Raw genomic sequence first — 18,120 nt, 5'->3', positions numbered from 1 at the left:
AAGAGGCTGGCTTCCTTCATTCTAAATGTTTCCTACTCTTAAGGAAAGCACAAGCATAATCCCTTTGTTCAAAATACATTTTCAACAGATGACAAAGATTTACTGCCAACCAACAGGTGCTGACCTTGCCACTTCCTTTTTCCCCTCCTCTCCTTTCTCAAAATGGCACAGGTATTAATTTGGGTCAATACATCTTATTAACTAGCAGAATTTTTTATCCCACTGAACGTACATTCTCACAATAGCTGACCAAAATCTAACTTCTTCCCTGTCCTCATTGTAACCCTCTAACATGGAATAGAATTTCCCCCCACCTCCCAAAAACCAAGTTGAGCAATACTGTCACAAATACATGTAATCCTGTATTGTTAGGAAATTATGCAAATTGCCTCTTTTTATTGATAATAAGGAGAGGGAAGGTCAAAAAAAACCCCCAAACAACTAGTTTCCTAACTGAATAGGTTTGAAGGTTCTTTAGAAAATAAAGAATTAACAGCATCAGCATGCTACCTACCATTAATATTTTCCATGTTACAGTTGAGGCTGCCACCAAAATTAAAACTCCTGTAAGTATTCGCTATTACATTTGCACTGTATTGACTTAAGAATTCATTCAAATGTGTCCCAAATGAACTTCACTACTTTCAAAGACACCAACAGCACTGAAAAATTCCAGCCCTTCCCAAAAAACACTTCTGATATTTCCAAGAACTGAAACCCAAGTGTACAGTTTTACAACTTTGCTTCCCAGTTGTCAGTTAGCACCCATCTAGTATCATTCACAGTCAAAAAAATCCACTCTGTTTCAAATGTCTGCATCTTTACATGAGAAAATTAAACACAGAAAAAGAGAACAGATATGTCAAGCCTGTATGTGCCATATTTTACATCTAAAAAACAAGTTGGGGATCGTGCATTTATCATCTGAAGATGTAAGAAGCATCATCTCCACAGCATATCAAGAAGCCAGTCATCCAGCTCAACTAATTCAAAAAAACATTACAGCGCTTTGCCTAAACCAACAATTTAAACCATTCAAAAATTGGTGCTGCTAGTCCCACATAGAAGTACTAAAGTGCTTCTAATCCAGTTGATGGTTCTGAAAAGCAAGAGGAAGTTTCCAGCTGGTTTAGCACTGAAGCAGGTGGTCATAGTCATTTAAATCACCAGTAACCGTCAGGAGGATGGGAGGAAGTATACCTAGCTAGGGCTGGGTAAGTGGCACTGAACAGTAAGTGTTGACTTAAATTGTCCTAAGACCAGCCCTGGAACTGCAGCCTGAGATACCTGAAGGAGTCAAATTTCCAGCACTCAGAGGCTGATTGATTTTTACCTCAGCAATACAGATGGATACTTCCTTCCTATAACTCCAATACAGCTTTCAGAAAAGAGCAAAAATACTAATTTAAGAACACAAGTGATACCTTCAGGAGAAACTTGACATGACCACTCAGAAATGTCCCCAGCGTAGAAATAATTACAAGTTTAGACCCGGTACATAAGAGGTGGTTGAACTGCCTTTAGTGAGAATGCTGAAGAGCTGATTTGAACACCAGCAGCGTCTCCTCAAGTTATAGGTGATTCGCAAAAAACTTACTGGAACGTTTACAAGAAGTAAATCATTTACTTGCCTCTACCTCCAAAACTGCTGGATCATGGTTGTCTCTGCTCTTAAAGGAGACCTGAAAAGCAAAAAATAATTGGGCTTGTGCCCTATTTTGCTTCTTTAAGATGTTTAAGAGAGGCATGAAGAGTTAAAATGAGGGTTTTTATTTTATCCTGTGATGGACACGATTTATTCCTTATTTACACTTGGGACTGAAATCCCAAGAAGCCATAATACAAGACAGCCTAGGTAAGGAAAAACAATGCAAGAATCAACAGAAGCTAAATCACAGATGAAACAACAAACCAGTTTTCTTCCCCTCACCTCCACCTCCAAATTCTCCTTCATTTGAATGACAAATAATAATCTTTCCAAAGTTAAATATTTCTGCACTATCACTACTAGTGATTTGCACACAGTTTTATGAATTAATCATACATGCTATACCAAAAAAACCCCACAACAACAACAAACCTGTTTGAAATTTGATTGGCGTTGTATTTTAAATTTTAAGATGAGAAGAAATCAGGGAAAAAAGCTCAAGTCATTTACAGGGTGTTTCAAAATAGCAAAATAAGGAGACAAATTATTTCTAGAAGTTCTTTGCAAATGGGAGTGAAAAAAACATGAGCTGGCTAGCTATAAAAGGGAGACAAACATGACTTCCTTCCACTACTGACATGCAAGTCAGTTTGCATGTATGCTATAACTGATGCAGTTATCAGAATATGAAAGTTCTTGCAATGTTTTTTCTAAATACTACTGCATTTCATCTGATAGCGGAAGGCTAATTAAAAAAAGTCAAATTCATATCAGAGGCAATTTTTACTTTAACTAACCTATTTTATTAGTTTATTTTAACTAATACCGATTACTGTTGGAGCAACCATAACAGCTAATTAATTTTAAGCAAGATGAGATGGTACCATGTAATCCAGTCAAAAAATGGTTTAAAGTCCCTTCTCTACTCCTTCCATCTATACTTCAACTACATAATTACTATATATGAAACAGGAAAGTCCATTTCTTTGGTAAATAGGGAAGTTAAAAACTGTTGCTTATGAAAAACATGCAATCATCAAGAAAAACAAAAGCAGGATGCCCAAAAGTAAGAAAAATATATCCAAAATACTTTAACGTACATACTTAAAACACTACTGTGGTAAAGTGTGTTGTCTCCAAATTATGTATCATAGATAAGCTATGCTCAACCAGTACACAGTTGTTGTCAATGTTTTAAGCAAAGTCAAACCAATGAACTGGGTGAAGGTTCCCCACCATTACATACATGGAATGTGATCTTGCTGAAATGCTAACCCTGCATTAGACAGCCTTAACACCCTTCTCTAATAAAAGAGTTGTTTATATACTCTGATAGGAACACCTGGCGACACAAAGTACAGTTTAATAAGTATTTCAGGGACAGCACTGGCTTAAGCAACCTAGGTAATGTTGAGTTCTGCACAAGAGCAGGCAATAGACCTGGGCATCTTTACCCTAGGACCTGATTCCTCAATTCAGCTCTCTATTAACAATTAAAATGTTACTTTTCAAGTTGCAACAAGCAGCAGGCAGCAAATCAAACAGTACTGGAACTGAATTAAGTGTTCCAGTGACATAATTCAAAGGTGAGTTGTTTTGTTGTTTGGGTTTTTCGGGTCTGGATTTCCTTGGGCGTGGGTGGGGTGGGGGGTGTAGAGGGGTGTTTCGTGTGGGTTTTTTCCTTCCACAGATGAACTGTAAGAAGAGAACAAAAAAAAAAAAAAAAAAAAGAAGAAAAAAGGCAACATTTGATCTTTAAAGTATTGAAAAGAAAATATTAGAACCTAAGTCAAAATCAAGAAAATCAAGTTTAGCTCAGAAAAGTAACTTAAAGGTCTACAAAGCATAAAATTCCAGGATTATACACAGGATTCTTGTTTCAAAGCTATGAAGAAATAATTCACAAAATTACATATTTTTTCTCTTTTCTGTTGAACAAGAATCCTTTCCATCAAAACTTCTTACTTTACTGAGTGAAATTAATGGCAAAATACCAAACTAGGAGTTAAAGTAAAAACACTTTAATGCAGACACTCATATCATGGAATGTGGCGAAGTTTAACTCTGCAAGTTAAGGTCATTTAACAACCACCTATCACTGAAAACAGTGGTCCTGACTGCTACATGCCCCGAGCTGTCCCTGCTGTTTAGATAATTGTGCAGGACTCAATTTAAGAAACTCACAAAGTCAACTGACTCCTGAGGATGCACCTGAAACAGTGGGAACAAATGTCCTAAGGCTTTCAACAGTAAATGACCATTAGATCAATCTAAACAGTGCCATAGCACTCACACAAAAACCTTCAATAATTTGCGATAGCAAGTAGATTTTGTCCTTTGAGGACTACTAATATGATTAACTTCCAGAGCTCAAGCATTACTCTGCTTAAGAGTGCGTGAGCCTCTTCAATCCTGCATAATTCAACAAAAATGTAAGTAAACACCCTTTGAATTAAATTCTGATTTAAGGAAATATGTAGTTACTTCAATACTCATTATACCACCCACTTAAAGAAAATTGTATTTATATTGTGTTTAATTCACTTTAAGATTACCAAACATAGCCATGACACAAAAATATCTTCCATTTTTTGGTAATGTTTTAAATAGCATTTTTACTATACAACATATCCTACCCATTCAACTATTTATCTTGATACCCCTATTACCTATGCAAATATTTCATAAAAAGCATTAAATCTCATTTAAGTGTTATGGAACAGAAGTGACTAAAAGACTTTTGAAAAGAACTGAGAATTAAATCAAAGTATACCAACTACCAGTTTCAATACTATTATCCACAGTGATACACTAATCTGAAAGAAATTTATCTTCTGCTGTAATTTACAAACAATAACAGACCATATACTCTAAGTTCTTGCTGCAAAAGCCTACGGTCTCACAGGAAAAAGTACCTTCACTAAAAGGTGCTCAGAAAAGTCAGAAAAAAATATCAGAAAAAGTTGCTGATATGATTTATTTTCCTCTGTTAGTAAAGCACATTTTAGCTATTTAACAAACTACAGTAACAAGAGTAAAAACAGTTTTCACGGCAAGTCATGCTCAGCCCAGTGTACACAGCACAGCCTCCATATTCTCTCTGTCCCATCCCCAACCTTTACGCTGCAGGCAAGGTTAATAAGATGTATCCCACTTGGGGATAATAAAAGTCTGAAACCACCTGCAATAAAATTTTAGTGACTAAACTGACTTAGTAGAAAACATACAACTATTTAACACACCAGCACTCAAGTTCCACAAGGCAAGAAAGGGATCTATTGCAGTTGCAGTGTATGCAAAGTAAGAAGTAGGCATAGCTCATCTTCCACATGAAGAAGTTAAAACATCAACAGGATAAAACACACAGAATAAAGCAATGGATGAACAAAGCATTTAAAAAAAGGTATCACCTTTGAGACATGAGGTGTCTGAAAGCAAGTTGTGTAACGTTTTTATTTGGGTACTTAAGTATATATAAACTGTTTTAACAGCTTTCTCTAACATAACACAACAGGCAGGATAACTTCCCTATTAGAGTTTTAAAACACTGCCCCACCACAGGCAGAAGGTTTACACCAATTCTTTTCTCTGATGATGCCAACATATAAACTCTTAAATCTGATAATCAAATAGTACGTAAAAATGCCACACATGAAGATTAAAAAACCCAGGCACACAGTTTTTCCCCAAGATACATACATAAGTATAGGCACTAAGAAAATAAAGAACTAAACTAAGAAATGAAGTTTGTACTGTATATTCACTGGGAGTCCAAAAAGCTGCTCAATTAACTCTAAGTACATAAAATTTGAAACTCCAGGCACAGAAAACAACCAGCACACAGCTACATACCAAGCTTTTAATTTGTGTATTTGAAATGTTTCCCTTCCATAAGAGGATAAGCATTATTTTTTAGTGGTATGTAGACAACCATACACAGTCCTTTTAGCTAAGTCATCCCAGGATACTGAAATCCATGCATTCTGCAAGTTCTGTATATGTCCTAATATTCACCTCCACCTCCAAGTAATAACACTATAACCATGGTAACTACTGGTACGAAGACAGAGTGAACAGACTGGAATGCAAGGAAGTGGTAAAACAGCTAGTTCAATACATATGAAAATTACCCTTCTGAGTTGCAGAAGGCAAGAAATTGTTTATCATCATAAAAACTGTATTTGTAAATAACACAAAATAAATCAGCATTTATTTATGAATACATTTAGGGAGAAAAGCAGTGCCTTCTGCTACTGTTGTCACTATTTTGTTGAAAGTTAGCACCTTTTTCTCAGTTTCCTCCTGATTTCTCAGGCCTGATCTTATACATCTTGAAACTTGCAGCAGACTTTCATTTCCTGTTCCCCATTAGCAAGGTCATGCCTCACTTACTTTTTTTTTTCCCTTTAAAAATTCTTGAGGACAGTCTCAAATTTGTCACACAACTGAACATACTTTACTACTTTTCTTAACACAAACAAAAAAATATCCAAAAACTCTAAGCCTGTTTAAATGAAGTTTTTCTAAGCTGAAGTCAGTAACAAAGACACACAACAACAGTCCAGTACACTAATATTTGTTGCTGAATACTCTTCTTGAATTCAGGATTAATGAGGCATTGCTTACTATAGAAGTGCCCTATTCACAGTATAACCAAAGCAATAGAACTTGATACAACCAACAAAAAAATCTATACAATTAAAATGTGAATTCTCTGAGACTACATGCAGCCAAACCATACTGGAGCTCCAAAATTTTAGTTTGATCCTCATCAATGAGCTATTTTCATTTTACCATCTAAGAGTATATGTATGAAATCCATGATGCACAGTCTGATATGAAGAAAACAAATCCTTAAATTCAGCCTGACTGTAGAATTGTATACACACACTATATATATAGGGAGAATGAAAGTTTTTGTGATTTGTCCAAAACTTTGATAAATTATATGTTCCATTATACTATATTGAAATCTTATTCAGTACATCTTACTGTTATCCCTCTTTTTATACCTAGGCTTAACTCCAAGTCATTTATTTCCAAGTTCAGAGATTTTGACCAGAAGGAATCGCAAAGATGATCTAATCCGGCCTCCAATATATCATAGGCCATTACTTTTCAACAGAAAAAGAACTGCTCTGACAGTAATCATTACAAATTGGTTTAGAGCATATCCAAGGTCATCATAACTTGACTCTGCTAATACATGCAATTAAAGTTTATTCTAGATGGATTCTTCACATTTTCTTGAAGAGAATTCTGAATCACTCAAAATCTGATTTTAAAAAAAATCTTATGCATGCACGTACATTGTTATGCAGCTAAAAGGTAGAAGTACAAATGTGAGACGTCTATATGTACCAACCATAAATGTTCACATTTTCAGTGTTTTAGTTGCTGATCCTACATAGTCAAGATCTGCTGGAAATTATAAATTTTTTTTGTACACCTGCAATAAAACTAAGTTTTATGACATGGTTTCAGCAGTACTGTTTTCATCAGAGAGAAAAAAGCATGTTTAGTAGGTGTGTATATATGTATTTCAAATGACAAGTACCATCAACTGAGATTACAGGGGGAGATAAGGAGTCTGAGTTTTCCTCACAAGGTACATAAACACTGTCACCAGAATGCTTAACAAACAGTATTCTTCTGGAGGACTTTATGGAGAGGTGAAAGTCAACTCTCAGCTTCTAGGTTTTTCACATCCTAAAGCTTCTTGGTAGAAGAAATTTGAAGGGTTTTTTAAAGGTTACTGAGATACTGAGATTTTGCTATTTGAATAAGTGTAACTTAAAAATTAAACATGAGGAGAAATTGTTGATGGGGTGAGTGCAGAAAATTGCCCAACTTGTCATTTCCAGATGTCATTTTTCAAATTGAAAAAGTTATGGCTAGAAAAGAGAATTTCCATTATGTCTTAGATTTAGGAATCTCAATCTAAGGCACAATCAGATATACTGAAATTCCCCCCAAAAGTGACTGCAAGTTATAGGAGAATAGTAAAGAACATAAAGGGAAAGCCTGCTCATGTAAAATGGGTCTAGGTAAAGCAGTTGTTTAAGAAGAAAAAGTTCCTTTACTTTTCCATTTTTTAATGCTGCAAATAATTTCAACAAAGAAATATTCATCTCTGCAAAAAGATCTGCATGTAGAGATTATGTGATAATACAGCAGATAAATACCTATTCAAAATTGAAAATCACAGCATTATTCTTAAATTTTGTGTACGGAAGAAGATTTCTCTAAAACACACTAAATAGTTCCTCAAAAATATAACTGAAATGAATAATGAAGCAAATGCTCAAAAAACATTAGTAAATTACTTTGAAGTGACCAAAGTCAATGGAATGTAATCAGAACAACTTAATGTAAACAGAAGACTCTGATAGGCTCATTATCTCTGCTTTACAGAGAACAAAAATACAATATGTCCATTTCAGTCTATTCATTCTGGAAGAACACAGTCCTCATTTTTATATGAAGTTGGGATTTTATACTAAATACATGAAAGTTTAAGGAAGCCTCAACAAACTGTCTTTGGTATTAGAAAAAACTATCTCTGACCGGACAGCGTGGGTTGCAACTCTCACCTAATAAAGTGAAATGACTATTCAATAAGCATGTCTGATCATAGGAAGCTAATCTAATCCTACATGGGTGAGCTAACAGTTATAGTAATGTGGTCTTGCAGCACTGCTATGCCACGGAATAATTCTACTAATCTAAATGCATCTCAAAGTCACATTCCACTTTTTTTTTTACAGTGCAGAAGAAAGAAAACTGGAAAACCAGGTTAAAGAAAAGGGCAGACCATTCTACTTCAGAATACCAGACCATAAAACACCTTATCAAATCCTTATTTAATGCTTATCACTGTTTATTTTGTCTGAAAGGGGAATTGTGTGATGAGTACGTACAAGTTTACATTTATTAACTTTAAGATTTATCTAAAGAAAATGTAATCAATACTCATGTGAAAATTTATTGCTAATTACATGTAATTAAATCGTTTTATGAAATTTATCACTTAACACACCCAGGAAAACATTTACTTCAAAAGAAAAGCAGACTACTTCAAAAACATGACATTTATGAAATCTCATCTAAGCAAGATTTTCTATAGTTCTCTTTCTGTAAACCATGATAAATTCACACAATTAAAACTTTTCTTTTTAAACCTGACTTTTCACTGAGGTTTGCTTGGGTCCTGTGAAATTATAAAGTTCCACTTCCAAATAAAAGCTGGCTTTCTGCTCTTCAACAATAACATTGTTTATGTTTTCAACAAAACAAGAAAATATTTCAAGTTTTCCACACCCTATAAAGCTTTTTACGGTATTCTTTTACCTGCAATTTTTTGTTGTTGTTTAATTCTAAGGTTGTATCTAAGACTAGTCATGACTGCTAACCATACAGTATGTGCAATATGTCTTCTGAAAAAACATCATTAATTGTGCCTAATTATTGCAGGCAACTAATCTTACTTTCTGCATGTGACCTCTATTCACCTAAGAGTTGAAGCTCTGAAGTTCCAGTTGAATTACGCCGTATTGCCATAACCACTGAAGAATTTCGCTTACACGCTTTAAAGCCGTTACAGTAATTACTCCTTTTCACTTACTGTTTCACATTTTTGGCCAAATTAGTCTACCATCAAACATTCTGCTTCCACTCCAGAATAAAGCTGTTCATGCTTGTTGAACACAGACCTTCCAAACTTTATAACTAAACCAAGCCAGGCATTCCTTAATTTCTTTGGATGAATGACATAAAAAGCATTAAAGTGTTACTGTCACAACTCTATACTCTGTACAAAATACATCAGCAGACAATAAGAAATTTTCATTTTTAGAATATTCTTCAGCATTGTTACCTGAAGGAAATAAAAGACCCCACAGAATACCAAGTCTTCTACATTAACTTCCTTGCCTTACTCATCGTTATTTCTGTTTAGATATGCAAAAAATATCAGCTGCATAGAGAATCCTATCTCAAAATGAAAGGTTCCCATCCAAATTACTGCATTCATAGTTTTCTCACATACTTAAGAAATCTAAGAGGAAAATATTAAGCTAATTACAAAATCTTGCAAATTCAGATCTGAGGACATTTCGTCATAAAATAAGAAATACTAACAGAAGTTGAGAAAACCAGCCACATTAGAAAACATGCTTCAAATACTTGGAATAGAAAAGCTCAGGCAATAAATTTAATTTCAGCCCCCCCCCTTTTTTTCTGACATGTAAGCACTGCAATCAAATTTCAAGAAACAGTGACGGAAGGACCCATAGCAACAGACACTTCACATGGAGGAATGCCACAGAAGAGAATAGGGCAAGTGTCTTCCAAATTATATTTTTTTACTTCCACTGTAGCCTCTAATTAAAGAAGTGCAAGATGTAAGAGTCAAATAATTTTTAAAAAACAAACAACCCCAAAACACACCACCACACCAAAAAGACAAAACTCATTTTTCTTTGCTGTCACTAGGTTCATGAAAAAAATCAAAACCGTCTCCAAACAGCTGAAAAATTCCTGTTAATTTTCTTCACCTCACGTCTTCTCCACCAGATAAACGAGGGCATTATCACTGTTTAATACAAGTTTTAATTGAGTACTGTCACTGGTGGGAAGAAAAGTGTGGAACTACTACTTTCCATATCAAACAAAGCAGGTAATTAACAGCTATTCTGGCACAATCCCTTATCATCAAAATACACAACACTGTTAAGTTCTCTCAATGCCAATGCTTTGCTTCAACAAAGGAAAGTGATGTTTCAGGGTCACATTCACTTTTTTAATACACAGGCATAAATTTACTGCTCAGTCAGACGCCTATAATTAAACACAAGAAGAATATAATTCTAATATTCAGACAGGCTTGCATACGAGTGGGATATTTCCCCCCTGTAAGATGATTGCCTTTCATTTTTTGGTTTCAAGTAGCTACAGTTCACTTAGTTTTGATTACATAGCAATTAGATATGCAAATACAAGAGATCTAAAAAAAATGCTTTTTTGAATGTCAGATTGTAAGTAATCAAGCTCATTCTTTTCTCCTGTACACATAAGCTATTCATTAAACAGCTATTGTCTTAAAAACATTCCAACAGATTGCATTTATAAGGGTTTTAGAAGCAAATATGGGAGTGCACATTATCCAGAACATGGCTCATCTAGGAATGAAAGCGATCTTACAATTAATTTTAATATATACATGATAGTGGTTAAGTAAGTTGGAACTATATACCACATTTTACTTCAACTTACTGTTACCTAAGCTGTTACCTATGTTACCTAAGCTCACTGCATCTTCGAATTAACAAAAATTAATTACTTTGTATATTTAATGATACTGCGTTGGTAGTCTATTTCACAGCTAAAAATGCAGAATTATTGAATAACATTTTTTAATTGTATATTGAAAATACATTTATATAAAGAAAGTCACTATGAAACCATGTGGTTAGTGTAATTTTGGCAAGAATAGCCATTTTTACCCTTTGGGAGGCGGGAGAGGCAGCAAGATACTAGAAGTGCAGACTTTACAGTATCATGCACCTACACCACAAGCTTGGTTCTTTGTGACACTTTTCACAGAACCTCTAGAAGCAGAGATCCACTGATCACAGGTTAAAACGTTGGGAAAGTATAACTAGCAGCAGCTCTGAAAAGCCCAGAAAAGCAGAAATAGTGCAGTATCAGATGGAATAGTCTATAAAGTATTTTCTTATTAAATACTTTGTTACCCACAACTATGATCTGCCTTTGACAGTTTGAAAGCTTGCTCTTGCAAAACTCTAAAGAAGCAAGAACAAAATAGAACAGGAGCAGGGGCTGGTCGGTTGTTTCTCCAAATGATTACAAAATTACCTCCAAGCTAACAAGAGAGGAAAAAAGATCCCTAAAAGCAAGCCTGTGTTTTCAGTGACTCAGCTGTGAGGAAATTTACACTAACAAAGGAAACTGAAACCGTTCTTTCCTAAGGCTTAGCTTTCAAGACAGGTAACTGAAGTAAATAAAATACTTTCCCAGCTGATTCCATGATTGCCAACCACCCTGCAAGATGTCTCTCACAGGAGCACAGATCCATTTTCAAGGTCAGGGGAGCAACAAAAATTACAAGAGATGCCTGAATCAGAGGTCTGTTTAAAAACCTGAAAAAAACCCACCCAGTTTAACTCTGAAACCCAGCTGTAGGCCCCGAAACATTCTGGAAACAGATCCAAGCAAAAGCTAAGAAGGCTTTTTTACAGGAACTGACATTTATGAGCTAACAGATGAATGTGTGTGACAAATTATTTGACATTTTGAGGGTCTTCAAATTTGCTGCTTTTTTTTTCTTTAAACATTCAACCTGATTTTATCTTTCTCTCCTCTTACAATGAAAGAGCTTTATTTAACCAGACAGTAAGGCAAAATCTCATTGATTGTCAGCTTGCTGTTGTGACTATGCAACATTTATACCCCTTCTGTTGCTTCTTCTCTAAAGGTCACTATAAACAACTGTTTGAGCAGCAAATGTAACCTGTGTATTTGAACTCCTACCCACTACAGCGTGATGTAAAGAATGATACTGCTGACAGGGGAACACAAATATACCCTCCCAGTGTTGCCCCTGCAAACACCCATCTATTAGGTTGTTCTCCAAGGAAGACACTGGAAAAATACTGTATCTACTACTGTAAAAGGTCAGGATCAAAAAGCATATTCAAAATGTCAGATTCTTGCCGTTTTCTGCATCTGACAAGATTGGTGGTACAGCATTAACTAGCCAAATTTACTACACTTATGTACTGGGTCTGGCTGAACTGGAATTGTTTTTCCCCTACAGCAGCCCTCACGGTGCTGTGTTTTATGTTGGGAGCTGGCAGGGTGTTGATAGCACCCAGGTGTTGTGGCTACTGCTGAGCAGTGCTTACACAGCACCAAGGCTCTTAATGACGTTTCCCCCCCCTGCAGCAGAACGGGGTGGGCAAGATCTTGGGAGGGGACACAACCAGGACAGCTGACCCGAACTGACCAAAGGGATATTCCAGACTATATGACGGCTGCTCAGTATAAAGCTGGGAGAAAGGAGGAAGGGGGTGGGGTCACCCTTGGTCCTCCGAGGCAACCACTACACGTATTGGAGCCCTGCTTCCTGAGAAGGCCCGACATAGCCTGTCCATGGGAAGCAGAGAATAAATCTGGGAAATTTTTTTTTTTTTTTGGTACTTCCACATGCAGACCTTTGCTTATATTAACACTAGTGATAACATAGTGATAGAGCGACTTGGTGGGTACCTGGCATTTAGCCAAGGTCGAACCACCACAACTTAATACTCCAACTTGCAAAAATTGCCAGATGAAAGTATGTGTAATAGGAACAAAAATAATAGGCCAAATATGATTAATTTTAAACCACGACACATTATACTACATGATAGATTCTTCTACCGTAAGTCATGAAACACGCATTCAATTAGACTGCAAATAATAGGTTTGAAACCTGCAGTAACCAAATAAAATCAGACTTCCTTAAGAGAACAGAAACACATAATCAATATGAAATGTGTTTTTCTCTTCAAAACATTTGTTTCTTCAGGTGTATATAGAAGACATGGTAAATTCAGATTATCTGATTTTTCTTAGAAATGGAGAAATGGGAGGGGGGGGAGTTAAGGGAAGTTTAATTTTACTACCAAATTAAACTCTTCCCAAAAGGTACATTTCAAGCTAAATTGAAGTACTGTGTAAAAGGCTAGATACTGAAAACTTCCACTAGTCAGGCTGCAAAAAACAATTTGGGCATTTACAATACCCTTGTCTCCTCATCACATATTGACTCATTTCCAGATCAGCTTCAGTATTTCAAATTGCATTAATAACTATAAAATTTATCACTTATTTTGGCTGGTAACACAGCTTACCTTAAGACCTTTTCTGATTAATGCTCTTATGAGTCAGCGTGAGTTAACAGATTTAAATTCTAGGTCTTTCTGTTAAGTGAACATTCAACTCCAGCATTGCCAACTTGAAACAGAAATGATTGTTTCCAAGCCACCTCAAAGACTGTTTGGTCATTTGAAGCTCATTTACTCAGTAGATGGAGAGTGAATACAACATTATGAACAGAAACAACCTATACTTTTCTCTGTAAAAATTCATTCTAAATCTTACATTTCTTTGTCAACTACTAGCTTTATTACTTCAGATTATGTATTACAGTATGTTTTGTCAGTTCAGCAAGCTAGTTAAAAAATATCCCCCAGGAACCCCAGCAACTTAACAGTTAAACTCCCTTGAATATATATGGTTGTAAATATGTCGGACATTTGAAATCAATAGTACTGCATCTTAAATAGCTCCCAAATAATTCCGTCAAGCGGATCAATTAAATCAGTCAGGTACTTCAGGGGGATTCAGACAGTCAGTTAAATGTGGTTTGGCATTCCAATCCTTTAGCAACATCTGATTGCCAAGGAAGCATTAATCAATTCTATATGGCTGAAGGACTAAACATTCCAGATAACCATTTATAAAAATACTCCAAACTGTGCATAAGCAGTGACAGAGTTGCTATTAATGTGCTAGGGGTCCCATCTTCCAAAAACCTGTTTCTTCCTTATTCAAGACAAATATGCAATTGCTGAAATGAACAGCAGCTTTCCTACAGAATGTACCAGGTGCTGTCAGCACTTCTTTCCTTATACTTTCGATTACCACCACAGCAGAAACACTAAGGAACAATAAAATAAGGTACATAATGACACTTACTAAGAAAAAACCAACAGTTTATCTAGGCCCAAATGTCAGGATTTTAAGATCCTATGGATAGAAAAGGAACAAGCATTTTAATGTGGAGAAGTGTGGAAGGCAGAATAGAAAAATAACTGAGACCTAGGAGACCCTGTCCATGCCTTGGACAGGATTTTTAGAAACTATTCCCATAGCTTCAACCTGCAGAGACAATACACGTACAAAATTCAGACTGTACCACGAGAGGACAGGAGAACAGAAGTACCCATTTTCAGCTTTTCATCCAGAACTCTGGCGTCTGATTTTGCTGGCTACTGAACTGGAAGTTTTCTTAAGATAAATTGCTATCAACAGTGGCAAGAAAAAAAATCCAACAAAAAAACCCATCACAATACCAACACTCAAAGAAAGTAATTTCAAAAAGACCTGCAAATAAATATATAATTCTACACCAAAACATCCCATATCATTTTGCCTGTATGAAATGTTATCCTCACTGGTAATAGTCGTATCAATCTTGTTCCACAACACATGGTCAGAATAGTAGGGAAATATTGGGGAAAAAGCACCTGCACCAGACTTACTAATCACTAATAGAAAAATCTATTATCTTAACATAGTAAGTATTATATCCAAACATTTAGGTTATATGCAGTCATCGGCCACATGCCATATCAAGGCATTCAATTAACAGGCTAATTGGGTTTTGAAGAAAAAAATTGGCTGTATGTACCAACCAGACACCTCCTCCCTGTACTGATTCCACCCATTCCAATCAAGTTTTTTACATAATTCCATAACATCTTCTAATGAAACCAAACAAGAATTTGATTTTCCCATTGCTTTTTGCAGCTCGTCCTCCTGTTACTTCAGCTACCATTCTGTCAGGCACACGTGAGCTATAGCCTGGACGAAGTCACTGTTCTGAAGGTTTTATTTTCAACACCCAAAGCCAGCCTCATTTCAGGCTATTAAGGTTAGAGGACATGATTTTGATTATCTTGTAGGAATACAGTACTAGATATAGATTTATTATCCAAATTACATTAAAGAATTACATCAACAAATTATTCAAGCAAGCATCAATACTGTGTGTTGTGTGTGTTCCATAGCGAGTTTGTGGCACTTAACAATCAAACCAGGTAATTTACACAGAATGTTAAATTCTATTAAGTTAAAGAGCCTCCAAGCAAATTCAGTACTGGCCATTGCTAAATTGAGTGTTCTACTATTGTAAGAGTTACAAGTTTTCTTTACCAGAAAGAAATTTGTGTACCTGGCCTTAACCAACATTTGAATAAGTTTTCATCCTTTCATGCAGATACTCAACACATACTTTAAACTGAGCTGTTATGAGTTTTAAATATTTTTTTTAAGATATATTCACAGTGCACATGTACGTCAGTGAATCCTACATTAATCAAAACATTCCCCATTTAGTGCCCCAAAAGATGTGAACAATGTAAATAATTAGCAGACAGAAGCTGCTAATTATTCTCAGAAAAGGCTAATAAATGTGCAACAGTCTGTCAATAAATCCTTCTCTATATGTGAAAAGTGTAAAGACCAACGATCAAATCTTGCAACTATAGCTGGATAAACTGTAAATTAAGGATACTGTCCCAGTGCAAACCCATTAACATCTACACAGCTACTTGAACTTATGCATATCCTTAAGTACTGTACTGCAGGCCATACCTTGCATAAAGGTAACCTGTGATCAATAACATCTGTTTTAATCCAAGTCTAGGTAAAACAAAGGCTAACACAGAGTCAGCAGATCTAAGAAAAGGGGATAACTGTAACCATGTAAAAACAAGTTGAAATGGCAAACCACTCAAGACATTTCAGAAATTAAAATTTGTGATTGCTATCATACAGTGGACTTTTCCAAGCTGAAAAGGAATCCAGTATCTTGCCGCAATGAAACACTACAGATTATTTGTCTCTATCTGGAAAACAATGAAATCAAGTAGCTCTATCTTCTAAATGCTCAATTAGTACTGTAAGTATTTAGTTTCAGTGATAGTGGTATCCTATTTTGTGCTTACTGTTTTGCTCCATGCAAAAGAGCCTTCCTATCAGTCTCAATGAAATTGCTAAATCTGACCCTAAAGAGCCATAATCCAGGATGGTGAACTTGTTTTCTGCCTGTTGGCAGCCGCCTCAAAAATATGGAGAACCAGGAGCTGCCAAGAACTGATACTTGGGAAATACACAGGCATGCTGCTTTCTTCCTTGAATCAACAGGTGCTGCCTGCATTCCCACATTTAAGTAGACTCAATTTTCCACACAGGACAGGGAAATTCCTGTTAGCCTCAAACTAAGTGTGGTCTTTCCCATATAGAAATCCAAGCACAGTTTAACAATACTCAGCAAACACACTCAAAATGGAACATTGAACACAAATTATTTCTGGTAAGCAAGTTTACAATAGCACAACACTAATTCTTTAAATAAAGTTCAAAAAAAGCCAGCCATATACCAAACATGGAATCATTCACTGAAGGGCAGCCCAATAGCTTAAGGTAATAACCTAGAAAAATCTAGAAACTCAAAAGAGTTTATTGGTGCTAATAAATTAGAAGTGTAGTTAAGTCTGCAAAACCACTAGCTGCCCTTCACAGAGCATGATGAAGATATGGAAATATCACTGAATCTATCATTTGTTGAATCTCACAAGAATCAACTCCCTCACTTTAGTATTTTTAGATAATGCACAAGACTATTACTCCTGCAAGACTGAAGTTTTAAGGGGGTAGCAGAACTGGCATCCTGAACATTCAAAGGGCTGACTGACTTGTTTAGGTATCTACTTGACAGAATCCCTTGGGAGACCATCCTGAAGGGTATAGGGGTTCAGGAAGGTGAAGCACTCTTTAAGAAGGAAGTTTTAACAGCACAGGATCCGGCTGTCCCCAGGTGCTGTAAAAGAAGCCAATGTCAAACACGACCAGCCTGGCTAAACAGGGAGCTCTGGCTGCAACTCAGATGTGATGCCCACATATAAGAAGGGTTGGAAGGATGATCCAGGAAATTACAGGCCTGTCAGCTTGACTTCAGTGCCCGGGAAGCTGATGGAGCAGCTCATCCTGAGTATCTTCACACAACACACGCAGGACAACCAGAGGATCAGGCCCAGTCAGCATGGGTTTATGAAAGGCAGGTCCTGCTTGACAAACCTGATCTCCTTCTATGACAGGACAACCTGCTTATTGGATGAGGGAAAGGCTGTGGATGTTGTCTACCTTGAGTTTAGTAAGGCCTTTGACACTGTTTCCCACAACATTCTCCCAGAGAAATTGGTTGCTTGAGACTTGGATGGGCACACGCTTTGCTGGCTAAAAAACTGGCTGGATGCCAGGCCCAAAGAGTTGTGGTGAATGGAGTTAAATCCCGTTGGCGGCCGGTCACGAGTGGTGTCCCCCAGGGCTCGGTGTTGGGGCCGCTCCTGTTTAACATCTTTATTGATCTAGACGAGGGGATCGAGGGCACCCTCAGTCAGTTTGCTGATGACACCCAGTTGGGTGGGAGTGTTGATCTGCTCGAGGGTAGGGAGGCTCTGCAGAGAGACCTGGACAGGCTGGAGCCATGGGCTGAGGCCAACTGGAGGAGTTTCCATAAGGCCAAATGCCGGGGGCTGCCCTTGGGCCACAACAACCCCCAGCAGCGCTACAGGCTTGGGGAGGAGTGGCTGGAGAGCTGCCAGTCAGAGAGGGACCTGGGG

General features: G+C 36.7%; 1 protein-coding gene across 1 annotated transcript in view; it reads right to left on the bottom strand.

The window, feature by feature from the left end:
* Positions 1-18,120, bottom strand: part of QKI (QKI, KH domain containing RNA binding) — a 123,158-nt gene that overhangs the window by 66,148 nt on the left and 38,890 nt on the right. The window contains exon 3 of the mRNA XM_026845707.1: positions 1,632-1,682. Within this exon, the coding sequence (XP_026701508.1) occupies positions 1,632-1,682 (51 nt within the window). The remainder of the gene's footprint in view (positions 1-1,631; positions 1,683-18,120) is intronic.

This window comes from Athene cunicularia, assembly GCF_003259725.1.
Source record: "Athene cunicularia isolate RWA chromosome 3 unlocalized genomic scaffold, athCun1 chr3_part1, whole genome shotgun sequence".
NCBI classification, from domain to species: Eukaryota; Metazoa; Chordata; class Aves; order Strigiformes; family Strigidae; genus Athene; species Athene cunicularia.
The sequence above is the reverse complement of the archived record's forward strand: the minus strand, read 5'-3'. Positions and strand labels throughout refer to the sequence as shown.